This window comes from Pectinophora gossypiella, chromosome 3 (assembly GCF_024362695.1).
Source record: "Pectinophora gossypiella chromosome 3, ilPecGoss1.1, whole genome shotgun sequence".
Classification (NCBI taxonomy): domain Eukaryota; kingdom Metazoa; phylum Arthropoda; class Insecta; order Lepidoptera; family Gelechiidae; genus Pectinophora; species Pectinophora gossypiella.
Genome location: NC_065406.1, coordinates 3,343,682 through 3,362,927, shown reverse-complemented (window position 1 = coordinate 3,362,927; position 19,246 = coordinate 3,343,682). Strand labels below are relative to the sequence as shown.

At 37.4% G+C, this 19,246-nt stretch overlaps 2 protein-coding genes across 4 annotated transcripts; one reads left to right on the top strand and one right to left on the bottom strand.

The window, feature by feature from the left end:
* Window positions 1-5,033: 5,033 nt before the first annotated feature.
* Window positions 5,034-6,891, bottom strand: LOC126380372 (KRAB-A domain-containing protein 2-like). Of its 2 annotated transcripts, none has more exons than XM_050029760.1 (2): window positions 6,772-6,891; window positions 5,034-6,700 (listed from the first exon to the last, which is right to left on the bottom strand). In XM_050029760.1, the coding sequence occupies exon 2, from the start codon at window positions 6,676-6,678 to the stop codon at window positions 5,161-5,163; it is 1,518 nt and encodes a 505-aa protein (XP_049885717.1). In that variant the 5' UTR covers window positions 6,679-6,700; window positions 6,772-6,891; the 3' UTR covers window positions 5,034-5,160. The 2 variants fall into 2 exon arrangements, with proteins under 2 accessions (XP_049885717.1, XP_049885724.1); XM_050029767.1 differs by having other exon boundaries at window positions 6,776-6,888.
* Window positions 6,892-8,347: 1,456 nt separating this feature from the next.
* Window positions 8,348-19,232, top strand: LOC126380436 (kynurenine aminotransferase). Of its 2 annotated transcripts, none has more exons than XM_050029840.1 (10): window positions 8,348-8,442; window positions 8,649-8,801; window positions 10,494-10,647; window positions 11,292-11,418; window positions 14,426-14,535; window positions 15,211-15,454; window positions 16,016-16,182; window positions 16,868-17,054; window positions 17,938-18,101; window positions 18,571-19,232. In XM_050029840.1, the coding sequence occupies exons 2-10, from the start codon at window positions 8,740-8,742 to the stop codon at window positions 18,634-18,636; spliced, it is 1,281 nt and encodes a 426-aa protein (XP_049885797.1). In that variant the 5' UTR covers window positions 8,348-8,442; window positions 8,649-8,739; the 3' UTR covers window positions 18,637-19,232. The 2 variants fall into 2 exon arrangements, with proteins under 2 accessions (XP_049885797.1, XP_049885788.1); XM_050029831.1 differs by having other exon boundaries at window positions 8,420-8,442; window positions 8,638-8,801.
* Window positions 19,233-19,246: the final 14 nt, after the last annotated feature.

The window sequence follows — 19,246 nt, the reverse complement described above, 5'->3', positions numbered from 1 at the left end:
AAACCGGACCTGGCAAATCTTCAGGTTAGGTAAGCGGACCTTGTGAAAAACGAGATAATGATAGATAGATAATGAGAGGATAGATAGATATTGAGGAGCTCGGTGGCGCAGCGGTAAACGCGCTCGGTCTGCGATTGTTGAAGTTAAGCAACTTTCGCAAAGTCCGGTCATAGGATGGGTGACCACAACAAAAAAAGTTTTCATCTCGAGCTCCTCCGTGCTTCGGAAGGCACGTTAAGCCGTTGGTCCCGGCTGCATTAGCAGTCGTTAATAACCACCAATCCGCACTGGGCCTGCGTGGTGGTTTAAGGCCCGATCTCCCTATCCGTCCATAGAGAAGGCCCGTGCCCCAGCAGTGGGGACGTTAATGGGCTGGTGATGATGATGATGAGATAATGAGAGATAGATTCTATCTATCTATCTATCTAATGCTAGGGAGATGATTATGATGAATATTGTTTACTTATATGTACTTATAAGTACTTAGAAGATTTTTTATAACATTCCACGTGTAGTTATCGAATTTTACCTAAAAATATACCCGTTTAGTACCTACTTATTTATTCGCATCAAAATCAAATCTCTTATTCTAAGAAAAATAAAATATCTTCGGGCCTGACAACTTTGATTTGTTTGACTCAAATACGAGAAAACAAGGAAATTGAAGTCAAATATTTTTTTATAATGTATAGATACGAAAAAAGAAACATTTTTCTTCTAAGGGAACCAATTATATTTATTTTTCTCACATTTAGCTACTTTCCCTTCCGTAAATATATGCATAGATAATACTTAGAAGGTAACAAGCTTTTAAGACAGAACAAAGAGAAATGAAAAGGCTTTAAAAAGGCTTTTGACATTAATTTAACCCTTAGTTATGCATCCATTACTTTTCGAACACGACAGACATGAACTCACTCCTTTATCACTGTTGGGGTGAGCAGAGCCGCAATTAGTAATTACAAGAAAACTGACATACAGATTTCCAGTAGGTTTCTTTTGTATATAATAAAATAATGTCATCATCATCATCATCAGCCCATTAACGTCCCCACTGCTGGGGCACGGGCCTTCCCTATGGATGGATAGGGAGATCGGGCCTTAAACCACCACGCGGGCCCAGTGCGGATTGGTGGTTATTAACGACTGCTAATGCAACCGGGTCCAACGGCTTAACGTGCCTTCCGAAGCACGGAGGAGCTCGAGATGAAAACTTTTTTTTTTTTGTGGTCACCCATCCTATGACCGGCCTCTGCGAAAGTTGCTTTACTTCAACAATCGCAGACCGAGCGCGTTTACCGCTGCGCCACCGAGCTCCTCCATAAATAAAATAATGTACGTATATATTATTCGTACTGAAATAATAAACTAAAATATTATTAACATACGGACAACGGTCCGGTGGTTGAGCGTAATGCTCACCATCCTCACGTCCCGGGTTCGAATCCCGGTGGGTATAAATCACAAAAAATACTTTGTGATCCTTATTTTAGTTAGGACACTACAAGCTGGTCACCTGATTTGCCAAAAGTCAGACGATCCGTGCTTCGGAAGGCATGTTAATCCGTTGGTCTCGGTTACTACTTACTAATGTGAGTACGTAGTCGTTACATAAGTCATGTCAGGGGCCTTAGGCGGCTCAATAATAACCCTGACACTAGAAGAAGACACGATAGAAGATTAACATAACTACATCGACGACATTCTTTCAGTCAACTTTAGGGTCAAAGAACTTTCAATTATGTCCTTCAATATTATGTGTCGTGCCCTTCAATATTTGTTTGTTAGTTTGTCTGGAATAGTGCAAACAAACTAATAAAATTAATGTGTAACCCGTCTTGTTACTCCTACCTATAACATCCAGCTAAATACAAGAAACTAACAAACACAACATTTGCTCACGCAAAAGGAGCAGGTAAGTACAAATTAGAGTTTGTACCTTCATCCCTCGTACACCTAACTAATTACAACGAAACGTAGGAGGGTTTATTGAACAAACACCTTAAATACATTCCACCCACACGTTTCAAGATATATCTAAGACATCCAGACGCTCTGAGATCCCTGAGAGTAGAGCTACCATGATTTCCCCTGAGAGGGGATAATCCCGCGCATTTGGACACGACACCTGTGGAATTAAAGAACACGCACGATTGAAATAAAGGAATGTTGTAATTCTTGTAATATTATTCATGCCGGTTTCAATTAACTTGTGCCTGCTACAGTAGATGCGCGTTGTAGGGTGACAATGGTGTTCAAATATACAGGGTTGCCCATAAATTCACATTCAAAATTAGAAGGGCCTCATTAGCTACCAGAAGCACCCCCATGTATGTTCAGCGATTATTTACGGTTTAGGAGATACGACCCATTTCGTAACTTTTTCTATATTTTCTACCTTACTTCAGAAATCATCATTTTCATCGCTATCTCTTTCTTAATAATTCTTTTATTTTACTTCATTTAACTATTCCTAAGGATGTGTACCGGGCCCTATTGGGCAAATAGTTATATAAGTCACCAGCAGAAATAAGCTATGTATGTAGTTACAAAAAGTCCCTGCCTATCCTGTGCGGCAGGGGTACAAGGAAAAAAAAAAAAAGGATGTGTACCGCTAAAGTTATTGGAAGTCAAAGTGAGAATTCTACCAAAATTGTTTCAGTTGTTAAAACTTCACCGAAGAATAATAAACACATGAGGTTGTCAAGAACTATGAAAGTATTTCTAAAAACTGCTCCATTTAATAGGCTTTTAGAAACAAGTATACTTAATATAGTTTGCTTCTATGCTGTTCTGGGAGCAAATCAAAAACATAGAACACGTTCAGCTGCTTGTCTTTCAACAGTGGTTGCAAGTTCTCTTTGATTACTTGTGGCTCTGACCACCCCATTAGGGATTACGGGCGTCAGTTTATGTACGTATGTATAATATATTTATTTATACTTATAAAAATACACTGTTCACACATCTCTATACGTTATCCCGTTTTGACCGGTCCGCTTACCTAACCTAGCTGAAGATTTGATAGGTTCGGATTTTTACAAAACCAACTGGGCGAAAGGGTTTTCCTAGCCCGGGGTGTTTCCTCACGATGTTTTCCTCCACCGACTGAGCACGTGATAATCATTTATCAATTCAAAACCAGGGTTGTAACGCCTCTAAATGGGCTCATATAGCCTGTTCAAAATACTACCTACCCCCAGTAACATCTCAAGTAGGTAAATCTAAGTGCATTCCAGTCACTGTTCTTTCGCGTAAATTTTATTATTATTAGCCTGTGTGATCCCACTGCTGGGCAAAAGCCTCCCCCATGTCTTTCCAAGTATCCCGGTTCTGTGCGAGCTCTATCCAGTCTTTTAGATAACAGTCTTTCGCGTTAAGCTCCTCATTATTTATTTACACCAAAAGTTGGGACTCTGAAGTCATTATAAATTGTACTTATCCTCTAAGTCTTTTCTGTGAAACGTTCCGTTTTTTCGAATTTCGACCGTACCGGACGCAGACACCGGACGTCAGATGGGTTTAAAAGAGTCGTCATTTCCAATTCAGATAATCGTGTCGTGACATCCGCATTTACTCGCGAAAAGTCCCGAAGACAATTGAAAGGCTTTGTGTCAAGTAAAGTAAGGATTTAGATGGAATGATAAGACGAATAGACCTTCTCTTTGTTCGTTACTTCTGTTAGAGGAAACAGTTTTACAATTTGAATGTTCATTTTCATAGAATTAATAGAAATTACAGTTCAGCCATTATTATTTATTATTTTAGTTATTACCGTTACATAATTATTATATTTAATGATACAACAGCAGCAGTTTTATGGAGCAGCGTGGTGGAGTATGCTCCATACTCCCTCTGGTATACCTATTGAGGGGAGGCCCAGCCGTGGGACGAATATAGGCTTTTTATTGTATTTAATGAAAAATGTATGATTTGGTTACTCTAATTTCAGTCTAGGTAATGTACAATCTCATAGATATATACAGGGTGGCCCAGAAGTTCAGGTTCAAAATGAAAAATTAGATAGAGAGGCTCATTAGCTACCAGAAACACCACCATGTATGTTCAGCAATTATTTACGGTTTAGGAGATATGACCCATTTTGTACCTTTTTCTAGATTTTCTACCTTACTTCATAAATAATCATTTTGTCGCTATCCCTTTCTTAATAATTATTTTATTTTACTTCACAACTATGCCTAAGGCTGTGTACCGCTCAATCAAAGATAAATCAAAGTCAAATCAAGTATAAAAAAAAAGTTATCGGTAGTTAAAGTGAGAATGCGACCAAAATTGTTACAGTTGTTAAAACTTCGCCGAAGAATAATAAACACATGAGATTGTCATGGACCTTTAAAATATTTCTAAAAACTGCTCCATTTAATAGGCTTTTAGAAACATCCAAAAAAAGTACCCTTAATATGGGCAAAAAACTAAGTAATTTGACCTCAAATATTGCAAGACAGACAAATTTGAAGGAAAATTTGACATTCTCATACAATGTAGCTGCTTCTTTCTAACGTTGTTAAAGGTGCTCAAAGACAGATTTATATATATATGTGTGTGTGTGTGTGTGTGTGTGTGTATATGCATACATTATAATTATGGTTGCAATACCCCATATTTTAGTGACTTAAAAGTAATAATAGGTAATTTGAAAAAAAATAACCGACTTCGAAATCTGTCTAATAAAAAGTAGAAAATATTTTTTTTGTTGAATAATGTAATCTACAATGTTAGAATCTAATTCTATAGTCGGCTCAATCAGCAACCTTCGCGACCTTAAAACGCTATAGGTAGGTAGGTACAGTCACAAGTACTAATATTGTATACACTTTGAAACCATGTCACATTAACTTTTATGACAAATTAAACCGTAAGTCTTATTAATGACAAATATGATAGTGCGACAGGGTTCTAAACTGGGTAGGTTATTGCTCATGACTGTACTTTACACAACCAGTGGTATCTGCAGTTCGCACGTCTTTCTACTTGCGGCGAGTAGATTCTAGCATTATATTAAACAAAATAGGTATTATTTAATATTTTTCATTAGATTTCAAAATTTTTACAACTTTTTTAAATTTACATTCGAGTAAGTAGGTAACACTAAAAGGATTATTATTACCTACATCCAGTGTAAGTTTTTACTCACGTCATTTACTTTTTTATTCTTGCGTATGTTCTTTTTATGGCATTTTTGTCAATAGATTCTAGGGTAGGTGGTGGAGCAATGCGATTTTCCTGCAGATTGCCTCTGCGTCTTGGCCCAATATTTCGACATTTTACAGATTTACATAATCTGTGGAAAGCATTAACCACTGCAATCGGTATGTTATATTTATTTTTAATAATCGCATGCATTGTATTACGCCCACCATGATTTGTTTCGTAATGAATATCTGATAGAATGTCATAAAATTCGTCTGAAGGTATGATTTTAACTTTGGGCTCAGTTGTAGACCGTCGCTTGACTATTAAAGTCTTCTGACCTGATATGCTGCATACTTCATAATGACGTGCATAATATCTGTAAGCTTTAGTGATTCTGATACGTTTTAACTCTCCGATACTTCTTATGGCTTTATATATTCTTTTTTTCGTCCATAGTGCATTTCTAGATCTAGGGCTATAATAGTTCATCATTGGTGCAAGTGCTTCATTAAAAGCATCTCTTGATGGAATGTCATTTTTATATTGTAAATCATAAGCAGCTGAGGTTATAAGTTGATTGTGTGTGTGTTTCTTTGTGTGTATATTTATTTGTAGTATTTGGAAATCCTCTGGTTCTGTCTCAATACTACAATCTTCTGCTTGGACTGCAAGTGAATCAGCTAATGGTGATTGATATTCCATTGGTTCTGTTTTTACATTATGAGACCCTGCTGGTGCTGTAATTGATTCTTGTTCTTCACAGCTTACAGGCTCTTGTATTTCAGGTGGCACCTGCTCCATTTTAACACTATGAAACTCACTTAAGTCTTGTTGTACATCGTAGATTACACACTCTTCTGATTCAAGTTGCACTGGCTCCTTTTTAATACTACGCAACACTAAGTCTTGTTGTTCATAGCTTTCTGATTTCAGTAGAAGATATTTTGATTGATCTGTAATATCACAATTTCCATTTTTCATGCCTTCATGTAAATGAAGCTTACTAAGAAAATCCACGGACAATTCCAATTTGAATTCCACTGTAGGATCAATCCCAAATAGAGCATTATAAGGTGTTTTCTGTATAGTCTGGTAAAAAGTACAATTTTTTTGGTACTGCACGAAATGTATCCCTATCACCCAGTTAGTTGAATTGTTATTCTGCATCCAAGCTTGTAACATATTTTCTACATCTGGATCTATTGACTCGTGGATGACTGAATTCTTGTTGATTATTTTGCAATTAGGCCATACTTCAAATAATTCATTAGTTACCGCACTAAGAAATTCCCCGTCTTTTTCGCTTTGCAATGAAGCTGGAAACCCAAATTCTAAAAATAATTTCAATAATTCAAAAGCAACTTCTTCTTTCCGCTTTGATGTTAACGGACGGAGGAATGAAAATTTCGTAGTGTGATCTTGATAATGTAAAATCCATTTGTAATTTCCATTTGGTATTAATTGCATGTCGATAAAGTCCACCTTGCCATGGTAGTTAAAGGAATCTGAGAGTTTCATCTTCATTTTCCATGTCACAGCACTTTGCCTGAACAAAAATTACACGTACTCTCGATCAAAGAGAATATAAATATAGATAATTAATAAATCACTACATACCTACGTTTTCTTTCAATATAAATGAACAAATTGAACAATATTTATTCGCCCCACAGACTACAGACTAGTAAGGGATACCATGTATCAGGCTATCAGACGTAGGTATCTCTAGTAATAACGTTTTGTGTTTGATTGGTTTTAATGATACATGACAGTTGATTTTTTTTAATAGTCAGGCGGCCTAATGTACAGGAGCGGGATGTTTAAAAGATAAGGTCTTGTTGCCTTGATCGGTATTATTCTATAGATTTTAATTCGGCTTTGCAAAGTAAGTATTTATTTTAAAGTCCCAGATAATTATTAAATCTGTAGAAAATAATACCGAACCCGGAAACATACCTAATACCTAACCTCTTTCTTATTTTAGGACTTGTTTCATAGGGTTAAAAATATGTGAAATAATTAAATGAATAATATTCATTTAATTATTTTTTTTTACGAAAATACATGCAAGAAGATAAGCACAAATACACTTCACTGATCACACAGTTTGTCATATTTTGACAAGACGCTGTTAAAGATGGCTGTCACCGCTAACCATAGCCCAGCACAATTCACAACATTCCAAAAAAGCCCATGTTTTCTTTTGCTCAATAAATCATCAATAAGTCATTTAGGTATGTTTAGGTATTATAAAAATATGGTGCCTATTGACAAAATTCCTTCCACGCAGATTATACGGCGTGGTCTCGTCTCAGAATAACAACTTGTAGCTTCAATGGTCTTTGTTCTTTATAATTATTATTTACTAAAATAATCAATGTCTAATAATTATTTTTGAGCCTTTCTGAAAAACTATTAAATAATATAACTTTTAAATTTGTTTAAAACACATACAGAATGTTAGTGACGTCGTAACGAAAACTTTGATGGATGCATGATGGATGATTGAGACCATGATTCTGAGATGATATGAAGTGGAATTTTCCGTCGCAAAAGTATGGAACAGAAAATAATAAAAAGAAAAACAAAAATTTTCATGAATTTTCCGACTGAAAATTCCACTTGATGTCAACTCAGAATCATTGTCTGAATCATCCCCCTCAGTATTCGTTACGTGGGTGTCACTAACACCCATACCCATACCTACTTGTATGGGTACAGTATGTACTTGTGCGGGGTGTAAGTGACATCGTAACGAATACTGAGAGGGATGAAACAGCTGATTATTCTGAGTTAATATCAAGTGGAATTTTTCATCGCAAAAGTATAGAATTGAAAATAATTTTAAAAAACTAAAAAAAAATCATGAATTTTGCGACGGAAAATTCCACTTGATATCAACTCAGAATCATGGTCTGAATCATCCCCCTCAGTATTTGTTACGATGTCACTAACATTCTGTATATTATGAATTTATTTAATGCTGCCGATATTTTACAATTTACGTAAGATCCGTATCACACAGAAAAATTAGAAAGAAACCTCAAACATCATTTTATATCATCCGTTTGATTAAGCGTATATAAAATCCCAATCATCGAAAAAACCTAAAATAGGTAATAATGTTTTCTACATATTTGTGTTGTTATAATGATCATTAATCGAATTTAAGTCGCCATATCAATAAAAACAATCGTATTGAAGCTAAACGGAACGTTATTTTTGTACGTCAATCAATCGAGTAAAACTTCAAAATATTTTTAATTTCAGTAGGGCAGATCGTATTCGGTACGTTTTATTAAATAATCAGCTACTATTTACATAATGCAATCAACTCCGTCTTTAAGTTATCGCCTGTGAAGCTACAATTCTTATCTAGCTTTGACTGACATACATTAGTAGTGTCATAGGTTATACAGTCATATCAGTTTTTAGTTTTTATATGACTTATCTTGTATTTTCCTCGTACTAAGACCACTTTAGATAATGTTTAGGTGGAGAAACGTATTCTCTGCGGCTGTGAAGACGAGCAACGTTGAGGCGCGGAGACATATCGAGACTTCTGTAAAGAAATCATCGTGTAAAATGAGCATTGCTGATAAATTCAAACTTCCTGCCAGATACGGAGCCGGCGAAAAGAGCGTCTGGTAAGCGAAAAAGAAATCTTTTAAATTATTCTCCTATTTCTCATATTCTTTGGTTCTCAAATCTCTTTGTTATGACATGGTTGTCTTTAAATGTTGTGTCACAATTACTTTATTGAAAATTGTATTTTTCTAACGAAAACTTCAGTGTTGTCAATTACGTAATATTTGTTATCATTTATCAACAACAATGTAAACAATAATCATCATAACTTGTGTAATTCAACAAGGCAAGATACTATTGTAGCAAACTAGACACTGTGAATTGTTGATTTTATGATATCATATCTTGAGTTATACTTATCACAGTTAAATAAGGTAAGTAATGAAAGTTTTGTTTGTTTGTATACTCTTTATTGCTTTAAAATACAAAGGAAGGAAGGAAAGAAGTTTTCTTATTCATTTGAATAAAAAATGTAAAGATTTATATTATTCTTATTGAAAATATATGCAAGATTATGATCAAACATGAATATACATATTATTAAATATAAATTCTCATATATTTATATTATTTAATTATGTATCCATCTTTTTTAATTGTAAGGAGTTGTTAAGCATTGAGTTGACATGTAAAGAAAATAAATAGGTAGGTGTATTGAGGGACTTTCCAATTGACACTCAAACACATGATAGATGGTGTTGTGCACTTTTAACATGATAATTATTTTTTTCTCTCTAACTTGCGATCGGTTTTCGAACCATAAGCAGTTTTTTGCTAAGCAGTATTAGCGTGTAAGGCATGCCCGCCCATTGTTGGGATGCCTGCATGCAGATTACTGTAGATTGCTACAGGTTATCCCAAGTATAGGATCTCTTCAAACGTCTTGTTTGTAGTGGCTCACTTAAGACTTGGGCAAGTTGGTTTTGGTGATGTTCGATCCTGTCCCTATAGGTTGCGGTCATCGATTTTATTTCCTCTCGTACTGTAGGAATGTTTAAGTACTGATGGATTTCATCCATCTTTGTGAACCAAGGGGCATTTACTATGGCTTTGAGTACACCATTCTGATATCTTTGTCATATCTCTATGTTGGAGGTTTTTGCGGTTCACTTTAACTCGATACCATAGGTCCAGACTGGCTTCAGTATTACTTTATAAATCAATAGCTTGTTATTGACAGATAGTCGAGATCTTCTTCCCAAAAGCCATTCTAGTGATCTGTACCGGTGATTTAGTTCATCTCGCTTATTTTGGATGTGTGTCTTTAACATGGTAATTAAGTACCTTTTTTCTCATTGCAGGGGTACAAAATTATTTTAAAAATGTAATGTAATGGCAGAAGTATAATAAAACTAATTGTTGCTTGATATTTGGATCACATTATGTATAGAATGATGTTGCTACCTATATTGCTTTTCTTTATTTTGATCAGAATAATAATAATGAATTATGTAATTGTACCTTGTTTGTAATAAAAATCATCATTTATACCCAAAAACAAAGATAAAAGATGCATATGTTTGTTATCCATGAAATAAGAAGTTTAAACAAAAAAAAAAACTTAATGTCACCTATCGTGGTTTTGGGGAACGGCGTTTGGAAAGTCCTTCACACAACCACAACCACAACACAACCAACACACAACCACAACAACCAACCACAACCACATGCACAACCTGTTGTTAATGTATTTTTTATAACACCTCATAAATTACACATAAAATATTTTTATAAATTATGATTATCTCCAGGGTGGAATACATCCAGCTAGCATTGGAATACAAGCCTAAAGTGAACCTTGGTCAAGGCTTCCCCGACTACCATGCTCCGAAGCACGTAACTAAGGCTCTTGCTGACATTTCCAATGGAGAAAACCCATTGCTACATCAGTATACTAGAGGATTTGTAAGTATTTCTATGGAAATAATATTATCAACCAACTCCAGTTGATTGAGGGGAGGCCTGTGCCCAGCAGTGGGATGTATACAGGGTGTTGGTGACATTGTAACGAAAACTTTGAGGGATGATTCAGACCATGATTCTGAGCTGATATCAAGTGAAATTTTTCATCGCAAACGTATAGACTAGTAAATAATAAAAAAAAAACTAAATAAAAATTAATTTTGCGACGGAAAATTCCACTTGATATCAACTCTGAATCATCCCCGTCAGTATTCGTTACGAAGTCACTAACACTCTGTATAGGCTAAGATAGAACAGCTTTTTAGATGAATTGTTACAATGTGGCTTTCAGATTTTATTGTTACTGTGCAAGTTGTCTGCCCACCCTAAAAAGAATCATGAACGTGGACTTGGTTTTGGATATAGATTCCAGTTTTTTTTTTAACTTTAGTTTTTGTGCTCTATAATTATCTAAAGGGCGACACATTGAAAGGCCTATAACAAGTGGACAATCAAGACACTTCTAGTGATACTTACTTCATTTGTCATATTCTGACATGCAGTTTAGAAGGAGGGAACAGACGTGCATACATAGGCAGCGGTCAGACACATAACCCTCCTTTTAACCCACTTTGTAACTGTTTCAGGGGCACCCGAGACTAGTGCAGAATCTGGCGAAGGTATACTCGCCATTGATCGGCAGGGATCTCGACCCAGTTAACGAAATTCTGGTTGGCCAGGGTGCTTATGAGGCTTTATACTCGGCTATTTTAGGTAAGACATCACGCTCATTAATAATCTTTGTCGGGGTGGGTAAAAAAAAAACTTTCGGAAAATTTGTGTTATTTTTTTATTTTCAGTTCACGTTTTTTGCACTGTGTACCTTTAGCTTATCATTGGTATTGATACCTGTACACACCATCTAATTTTATTTTAAGTTATACCTGTCATTTTCTTATCGGCAGAAAAGGAAAGGGATGGGTAATCGACAGGCGTAAAATTTATGGAACACACGTAAATTTTGGGCACAAATCTAAAACAACCTTCTAAAATATTTTACATTAGGCAATAACGCGATAGAATTAATTTGGTAGCACACGTCAAACGGGTTGCATATCAACGAGATGCCTATTTTATTCGCCCGGGTCTTATTGTGTGGGTCGTGAGGTGGAATACCAGCCTCATCTACCCTGGTGCCAGGGTTATTACTACCACCACTAAAGGCCCCTGAAATTACTCATGTAACGACTACGTACTTACATTAGTAAGTAATACTCCACTATTTGTATGTTTCTTTTGTCTGTTCTATTGTGTACAAATAAATAAATAATAGCAGTGATGTGCCGTACCCCAGAATATTCCCACTTTAGGAACGTTCTTGGCAGTAAAAAGACCTTTATTACCTAACCTTTAGGCATATAAAACCAGGGAGTAAGAACAATTTTAAAAAGAAAAGCAACCAGTCTCCTTGCTAGTAAAGAGTTTTTACAACCGGTAACGCCACATCACTGGGCTCACCCCCTTTTACACGAGACATAAACATAGCTGGAGGAGTGGGTGTACTCACAGAATAGCAGAATGAGGTGTGTGCGTCAAGCTAGCGGCCTCAAAAAAAAAATGGGCACGAAAAAATAATTTGACCATACCAAAAAATAGTACTCTTATTGAAAAAAATAGTACCTGTTGTAAAAAAATTAGTACCATCACGGTTCTGGATTTATAGCCATGTTTTATTGCACTTGCTAGCTTGACGGTGAGCGAAATTTGGCGAGAGTTAACGACAAGGTCTTTCGCTTTGATTTAAACGCCAAAAAATAGTATCGAAATAGTACTCACCCCCTGCAAAATACCGAAAGTAGTACTTCAACGGGTCCAAAGTTATAAAGGCAGTTCTTTGATCCCGCTAGCTTGACGTTTTGAAAATACCTATTATCTGGGGAACGCTTGCATACTTCAGTATGTAACTAATGTCAATAAACTCGTATGAAATAGTACTCCCTACCATCATAATTTTGATCCGATTCTCTTTGTAGAAATGTTAAAAAATCATCATAACCTATGCCATACATTTGTTGTTGATACAGTCACGTAGACAATTACATAACCTCACAATTTATTCGTAAGTATTGCCATTTTGGAGGTCTACCCTACCATTTCTTTGCACTTCAGTGCTGCTATTACAAAAAATTCCTATTGCATACACCCATATGCACTAATTTTAATAGAAAATGGCTGCATGGGTCTAGTTCTTATCGAAAACAATCTGTGATTTTAATACATCATAATACATTTTTAATCTGCTGTTTTATTTTATAATTTATACCTTCATGTTGAATTTGTTACGGATCGAAGTGTTTGTTAATAAACAATTTGCAGTATTTGTAGAATAACAAAAATGGGGAAAAATACTGAAATCTGACAACATTCTTGACCATGTGTAATAATTTTGTTCGCGACTGTACTCGTCTTGATAAATGTATGACATAGGTTATAATGACTTTTTGACATATTTCTACAAAGAGAATCAGGTCCAAATTATGATGGTAGGGAGCACTATTTCATACGAGTTTATTGACATTAGTTACAAACTGAAGTATGCAAGCATTCCCCAGATAATAGGTATTTTCAAAACGTCAAGCTAGCGGGATCAAAGAACTACCTTTATAACTTTGGAACCGTTGAAGTACTACTTTCGGTATTTTGCAGGGGGTGAGTACTATTTCGATACTATTTTTTGGCGTTTAAATCAAAGCGAAAGACCTTGTCGTTAACTCTCGCCAAATTTCGCTCACCGTCAAGCTAGCAAGTGCAATAAAACATGGCTATAAATCCAGAACCGTGATGGTACTAATTTTTTTACAACAGGTACTATTTTTTTCAATAAGAGTACTATTTTTTGGTATGGTCAAATTATTTTTTCGTGCCCATTTTTTTTTTGAGGCCGCTAGCTTGACGCACACAATGAGGTTGGGAGGGCGAACCGCGTGTCATACAAGTATGAGCAAATAGTTGATACTTCAACTTTGCACTCCACTCGTCCGCAAACTTTACGGCGCACAGAGTTCCGCGATAGTATATTAAAAGGTCGTCTTGTGCATGTCGACTATCATGCAAGGAGATACCTCTTCATCAGGAAAACTAAAATCTTATCATCGGCATTTTATAAAAAAAAAAAACTTTTGTATGCAGTATCTTACGAAAATGTATGCTAAACTTGCAGCCTATCACTTACAGTTAACATTGCCGATAAAGAAGCTATGGAATTTGAGAAGCAGTAAAGCTATTTCTAGTTAGCTATTAGTATATATTTTTAGCAGGCGCTTGTTAACATTTTTTTTACTAAATTTACTGTGAGTGACGCAATATTAATGTACATAAATAATTGTTTCAAGTTAAAGAATCACTTGATTAAAGTACAGTAGTGTAAGTTCATCCAACACAAAGCAACGTAAATGTCTGAGTGTCATTTATAACAATTTGCTATTCATTTTGTGGCAGGCGTTTCATCTAAGTAATTAATGTACGTCGTAACTACCCCAAAGTGTGTTGAGTTGATTTCGTTGGATTAGTGGGACGTCTCGCTCGAACAGTTTGCAGGAGTAGTAGTAAAAGAGAGCGGGGTTGAACCGGCGACAGCGGTTCTCATAAAAAATGCGCGTTAGGGCCTTTGCAACCTCTTTCTGCTATTCCGTGGGTGTACTATTCACCTCTGCTCTGCCTACCCCTACGGGTACACAGGCGTAACACTATGTTATATCTTTACTTGTCTTTTTTTGCATAGGCCATGTGGACACAGGGGATGAGGTGATAGTGATTGAACCTTTCTTCGATTGCTACGACTTCATGATAAGATCTGCGGGCGGTATCCCAAAGTTCATTGCTTTGCAACCGGTGAGTCAGCTGTTTTTTGTTCTCTTGTAAATAGCTAGGTATACTACGTGCTTACTCCCTCAAACGCACACACATGCAATCAGTGTAACTGAGACTCATTTAAGGGTGTTAGAACCCTCGCTCAGCAACAATAGATAGCATAAGTGTAGCGGTGATCGAAATAATTATTTTTGTCATAGATAAACTAAATGAACTCTACACCTTTTCGCCACTACTTAAAGGTCTCGAGAATCTACAAACAATAAAAATATTATAAATCCTTCCTATTTTGTGCTCCACCACAAAAATTACTTCGTGATACCTAGTTTGGTTAGAACATTACAGGCTGATCACCTGATTGTCCGAAAGTAAAATGATCAGTGCTTCGGAAGGCACGTTAAGCTTTGGTCCCGGTTACTACTTATTGATGTAAGTACGTAGTCGTTACATGAGCCATGTCAGGGGCCTTTGGCGGCTCAATAGTAACCCTGACAATAGTAACGCAACCCACATAATAGAAGATGTTCGCGCCAACTGTGTAAAACTACAACTCATTGGTGCAAGTCCGGTACCAGGTATAGAATCGGCGCTCCTCGTTTGAGCACCAAACCGGTGTAGAGGATCTTAACATCTTGATTTCTCAATTGTTTCTAAACCTTTAGGGCTCTTTTTTCAAAACCATTTTCTTTTTCTCAGAAATCTTCAGGCGACAACGTATCGTCTGCAGACTGGGTGCTGGACGAGGCTGAACTAGCTTCTCTCTTCAACAACAAAACTAAAATGCTGATACTCAACACTCCGCACAACCCGCTAGGGAAGGTGTTCACTAGACAAGAACTGGAGACCATAGCTAATCTGTGCAAGAAGCATAATGTGCTGTGCTTGTCAGATGAAGTTTACGAATGGATGGTGTTCGAGCCCCATGAGCATATTCGGATAGGTGAGTTCTCTTGGAGAAAGTTCAACTTCAAAACAAATAGGTATAATCGGGTCTGTCCATTAGGCACCCATTCCAATATGCCCCCATCCAGCACGCTCCCACATTTGAAAAATTGTTTTTCCACTACGCTTCCATTCCAATACGCTCCCACCCGTTTCTTTGATAAAGTATCTGAGCAGGTACTGGTGAAAACAGAAGTGCTTTGCAAAAAAAAAACAAAAGTGGGAGCGTAGTGGAAAAATAAATTTTCAAATGTGGGAGCGTGCTGGACGGGGGCGTATTGGAATGGGTGCCTAATGGAAACACCCTAACTATCGTGAAGTGGGCTACCGCAGCTCACAAAATAAATACATGTATAACATACATAAACAGCCTATATACGTCCCACTGCTGGGCACAGGCCTCCCCTCAATCAATCAAGGGGGTATGGAGCATACTTCCACCACGCTGCTCCACTGCGGGTTGGTGGAGGTATTTTTACGGCTAATAGCCGGGACCCACGTCAACCAAAACCAATTTAATTACTTATGTAACGTTAAATGAAGAATAATCTCTCCCCAGCAACACTGCCGGGTATGTGGGAGCGCACAATCACAGTGGGGTCGGCAGGGAAGACGTTTTCGGTGACGGGCTGGAAGATAGGATGGGCGTACGCGCCCGCTGGACTCATGCGCAACCTGCAGGTGGTGCACCAGAACTGCGTCTACACCTGCTGCACGCCCATACAGGTCAGTAAAGAAACAGTCCAGTTGTTGAGCGTTGGGCTAACGATCCAGAGGTGCCGGGTTCGAATCCCGGTGGGGACATCACAAAAATCAGGCTGATCACCTGATTGTTTCAATGTAAAATCATCCGTGCTTTGGAAGGTACGATAATTCGTTGGTCCCGGTCACTACTTACTGATGTAAGTACGTAGTCATTACATCAGTCATGTCAGGGGCTTTGGGGGCTTAATAATAACCCGGGTTCTTGAGGTTGGTAATCCACCTCACAACTCACATCATAGAAGAAGGGTAAAGAACAGACACTCGATCAGGAAGTCTGTCTCGCGCACCGAGGGTTCCGTACATAGCCTGTCATAACGCCTGTATCCCCAAAGGGGTAGGCAGAGGTGTATAGTATACACCAACTCCTCGCCAGCTGTATTTTGATAAATAGCCATCATACTAAGGTGTTTAGCTTTCATGTGATAAGGATGTATCTGCTTGCCAGCTCTGAGCCACGCTCTTGTCGGTGCAGCATTTTCCATGCTACTTTTTTAAGGAAAGCTCTTGCCTTCCGCCCCGCAGTACTCTGTCTGACGCAGGTGGAATGGCGCCCAGAGTAGTCAAAAAGTAAAAAAAGAAAGAAAAAAGGGAAAAAGAAAAAAAGGAAGGAAAGTTATTCTAATGTTCCAATATTTTCCCGTTACAGGAAGCGATAGCCCAATCGTTCGAGATAGAGCTGGCGCGCCGCGACACCCCAGATTGCTACTTCAACTCTATCCGCGGGGAACTGCTGCCGAAGAGAGACTACCTCGTGAAGGTGTTGCGGGAGAATGGGTTCAACCCCACCGTGCCTGATGGAGGGTACTTCATTGTTGCTGACTGGACTCAGCTCGGTGAGTCGATGATACATTAAAGCATCTCGTACATTAGGCCAAAGTTTCCTAAATTGGATTTCTCTCTCTTTATTTAAGAACTGCGCTCTTGTCGGTGGAGTAATCACCATTACTCCATAAATAGGGCGTGTAGAACGGTGGTTGCCCCAATCGCCTTCCGTTCCGCAGTACACCGACCAATTTCTCAATCGGTGATGTTCTAGCTAGAGCCCTACCAGAATCCATTTCCTCGGCCTCCAACCAGTACTGATACCGCTGCTGCAACGGCATCAGGGGTGCGCTTTTGAAGTAGCGGCGCCTACTCGCTACGTCACAAGATCGTCATAGTACCTAAGTAGCATTTTATAGGTTAGCCCGTCCCAGTGAGCTACCCACTACGTTTTGCTAATCGAAATTGGATTCAGCGTGACCCAAATCATCAGGGTTTTGCGAAACTATCTATTATAAGTTATACCCGTCATGTTCTTGTCCACCGAAAAGAAAAGGGACGGGTAATCGACAGGCATAAAATTTATAGAACACACGTTAATTTAACGCAGGAATTGAAAAAAAAAACTCAAAGTCCAAAACATTTAATATTGGCCAGTAACAACCGGGATTCGAACTTGGGACTTATGGATCGTGAGCCGAACACTCAATCACTGGACCACGGGAATTAAACAATAATTTGAAATTGCTGCATGAGCAATAAGGCCGCCTGTTGTGCTTTTCTGTATATGTTGTCCTTATCTCTGTATTTTGTGTCCATTGTGCTCAATAAAGTATTGTTATCTACAATACAATACAAATACACTTTATCTACAATACAATACAAATACACTTTATTGCACCAAAATAAAAAGAAATAATCTATCTATCTAATGTATATCTTTTTTTTTTTCAGAAAACAAAATCGACTTATCTTCAGAGAGTGATAAGTACAAGGACTATCGGTTCACGAAGAAGTTCGCTAAGGAAGCAGGAGTACTTACCATTCCCCCCACCGCCTTCTACTCGGAGGAGCACAAGAAACTGGGCGAGAACTTCGCTCGATTCTGCTTTATTAAGGTAAATAACATTAGCTCACTTTTTTTGATGTGACTTATTGTAGATTTGCCGCAGATGGCATTAACTAACTTACTTGGCCGGACAAATGGGGAGCGCTGAAGGCTCTCACCCGGTACAACGTTTAAGACAACAGGCCTGAGGGTGCCCAGTTGGACGCGAACCTCTGCTCAGGGCGTCGTCTGAGAGGAAAAATATTTGAAAGAATTAATAGACCCTAGTGGATCGATAGCGATAAGCGCTGAATGAGGTAAATCGTCGACCACGCCGGCGGGGTCGGTATCGGGGTCCTGAAGTGTTTGGTGTCGCGAGCTGATTACACAAAAAAGAACTTAAAAAAGAAAAAAATAGGCATGCTTTTATATTTATATCTAAATTTTGAATTTTGTTTTTAGTTTGTATTCTAACCTGCAATTAATAAATGAAGATAACAAGCAACACTGTATAATTAATTTATGATTATAATTTGCAGAAAGACGAAAACCTTCAGCTAGCTGGTAATCTAATCAAGGAATGGAATGCTAAGAAGTCTGCTTAGAGTCTACATGTGATCTGTGATGTGATATTATTCGGTTACGTTGTATATTGTATAAATTGAATATTTAACATTTTTGGCAAATAAGGCTAAGCCCAGATTTAAGCATATTATTGGTGCTGATTCCAGTAAAAACCACCTAATTTTAAGTTATACCTGTCATTTTCTTATCCCCAAAGAGACGGGTAATCGAAAGGCATAAAAATATGGGACACATGTAAATTTTAGGCAGACACAATAAACAATCCTTTCAAAATCTGGACACAAATTTTGCACGATTAAATGCAGTTTTGTGCACTCAAATTTGATCGGGTTATTCATTCATTCATTCATTTAAAATTAACACCTGTATCATCTGCCCCTTTCCCTTTCGATGTATAAGAAAATGACATGTATAACTTGAAAATAAAATTAGATGGTGTATATAGGAATTAGCACCATTATGGATCAAACTTAAAAAAAACTAAGGCATTCCCAATTGTTTCTTTTGGTTTGATCTAACTATAAATACTATATTTTTTTATATACTAATCTTTGTATGACTTCAGACTGAGTCTCAATTAAGTTATACAAATAAAACCAAGTTTATATAATTCAAAGTTGTATTTTTATC

Coding starts and splice junctions, on each gene's coding strand:
- LOC126380372 (XM_050029760.1), bottom strand. CDS start 6,678: ATGAAGATGAAACTCTCAGATTCCTTTAACTACCATGGCAAGGTGGAC.
- LOC126380436 (XM_050029831.1), top strand. CDS start 8,641: ATGTTTAGGTGGAGAAACGTATTCTCTGCGGCTGTGAAGACGAGCAAC. Junction 8,802..10,493: donor GCCGGCGAAAAGAGCGTCTG/GTAAGCGAAAAA, acceptor GATTATCTCCAG/GGTGGAATACATCCAGCTAG. Junction 10,648..11,291: donor ATCAGTATACTAGAGGATTT/GTAAGTATTTCT, acceptor TAACTGTTTCAG/GGGCACCCGAGACTAGTGCA.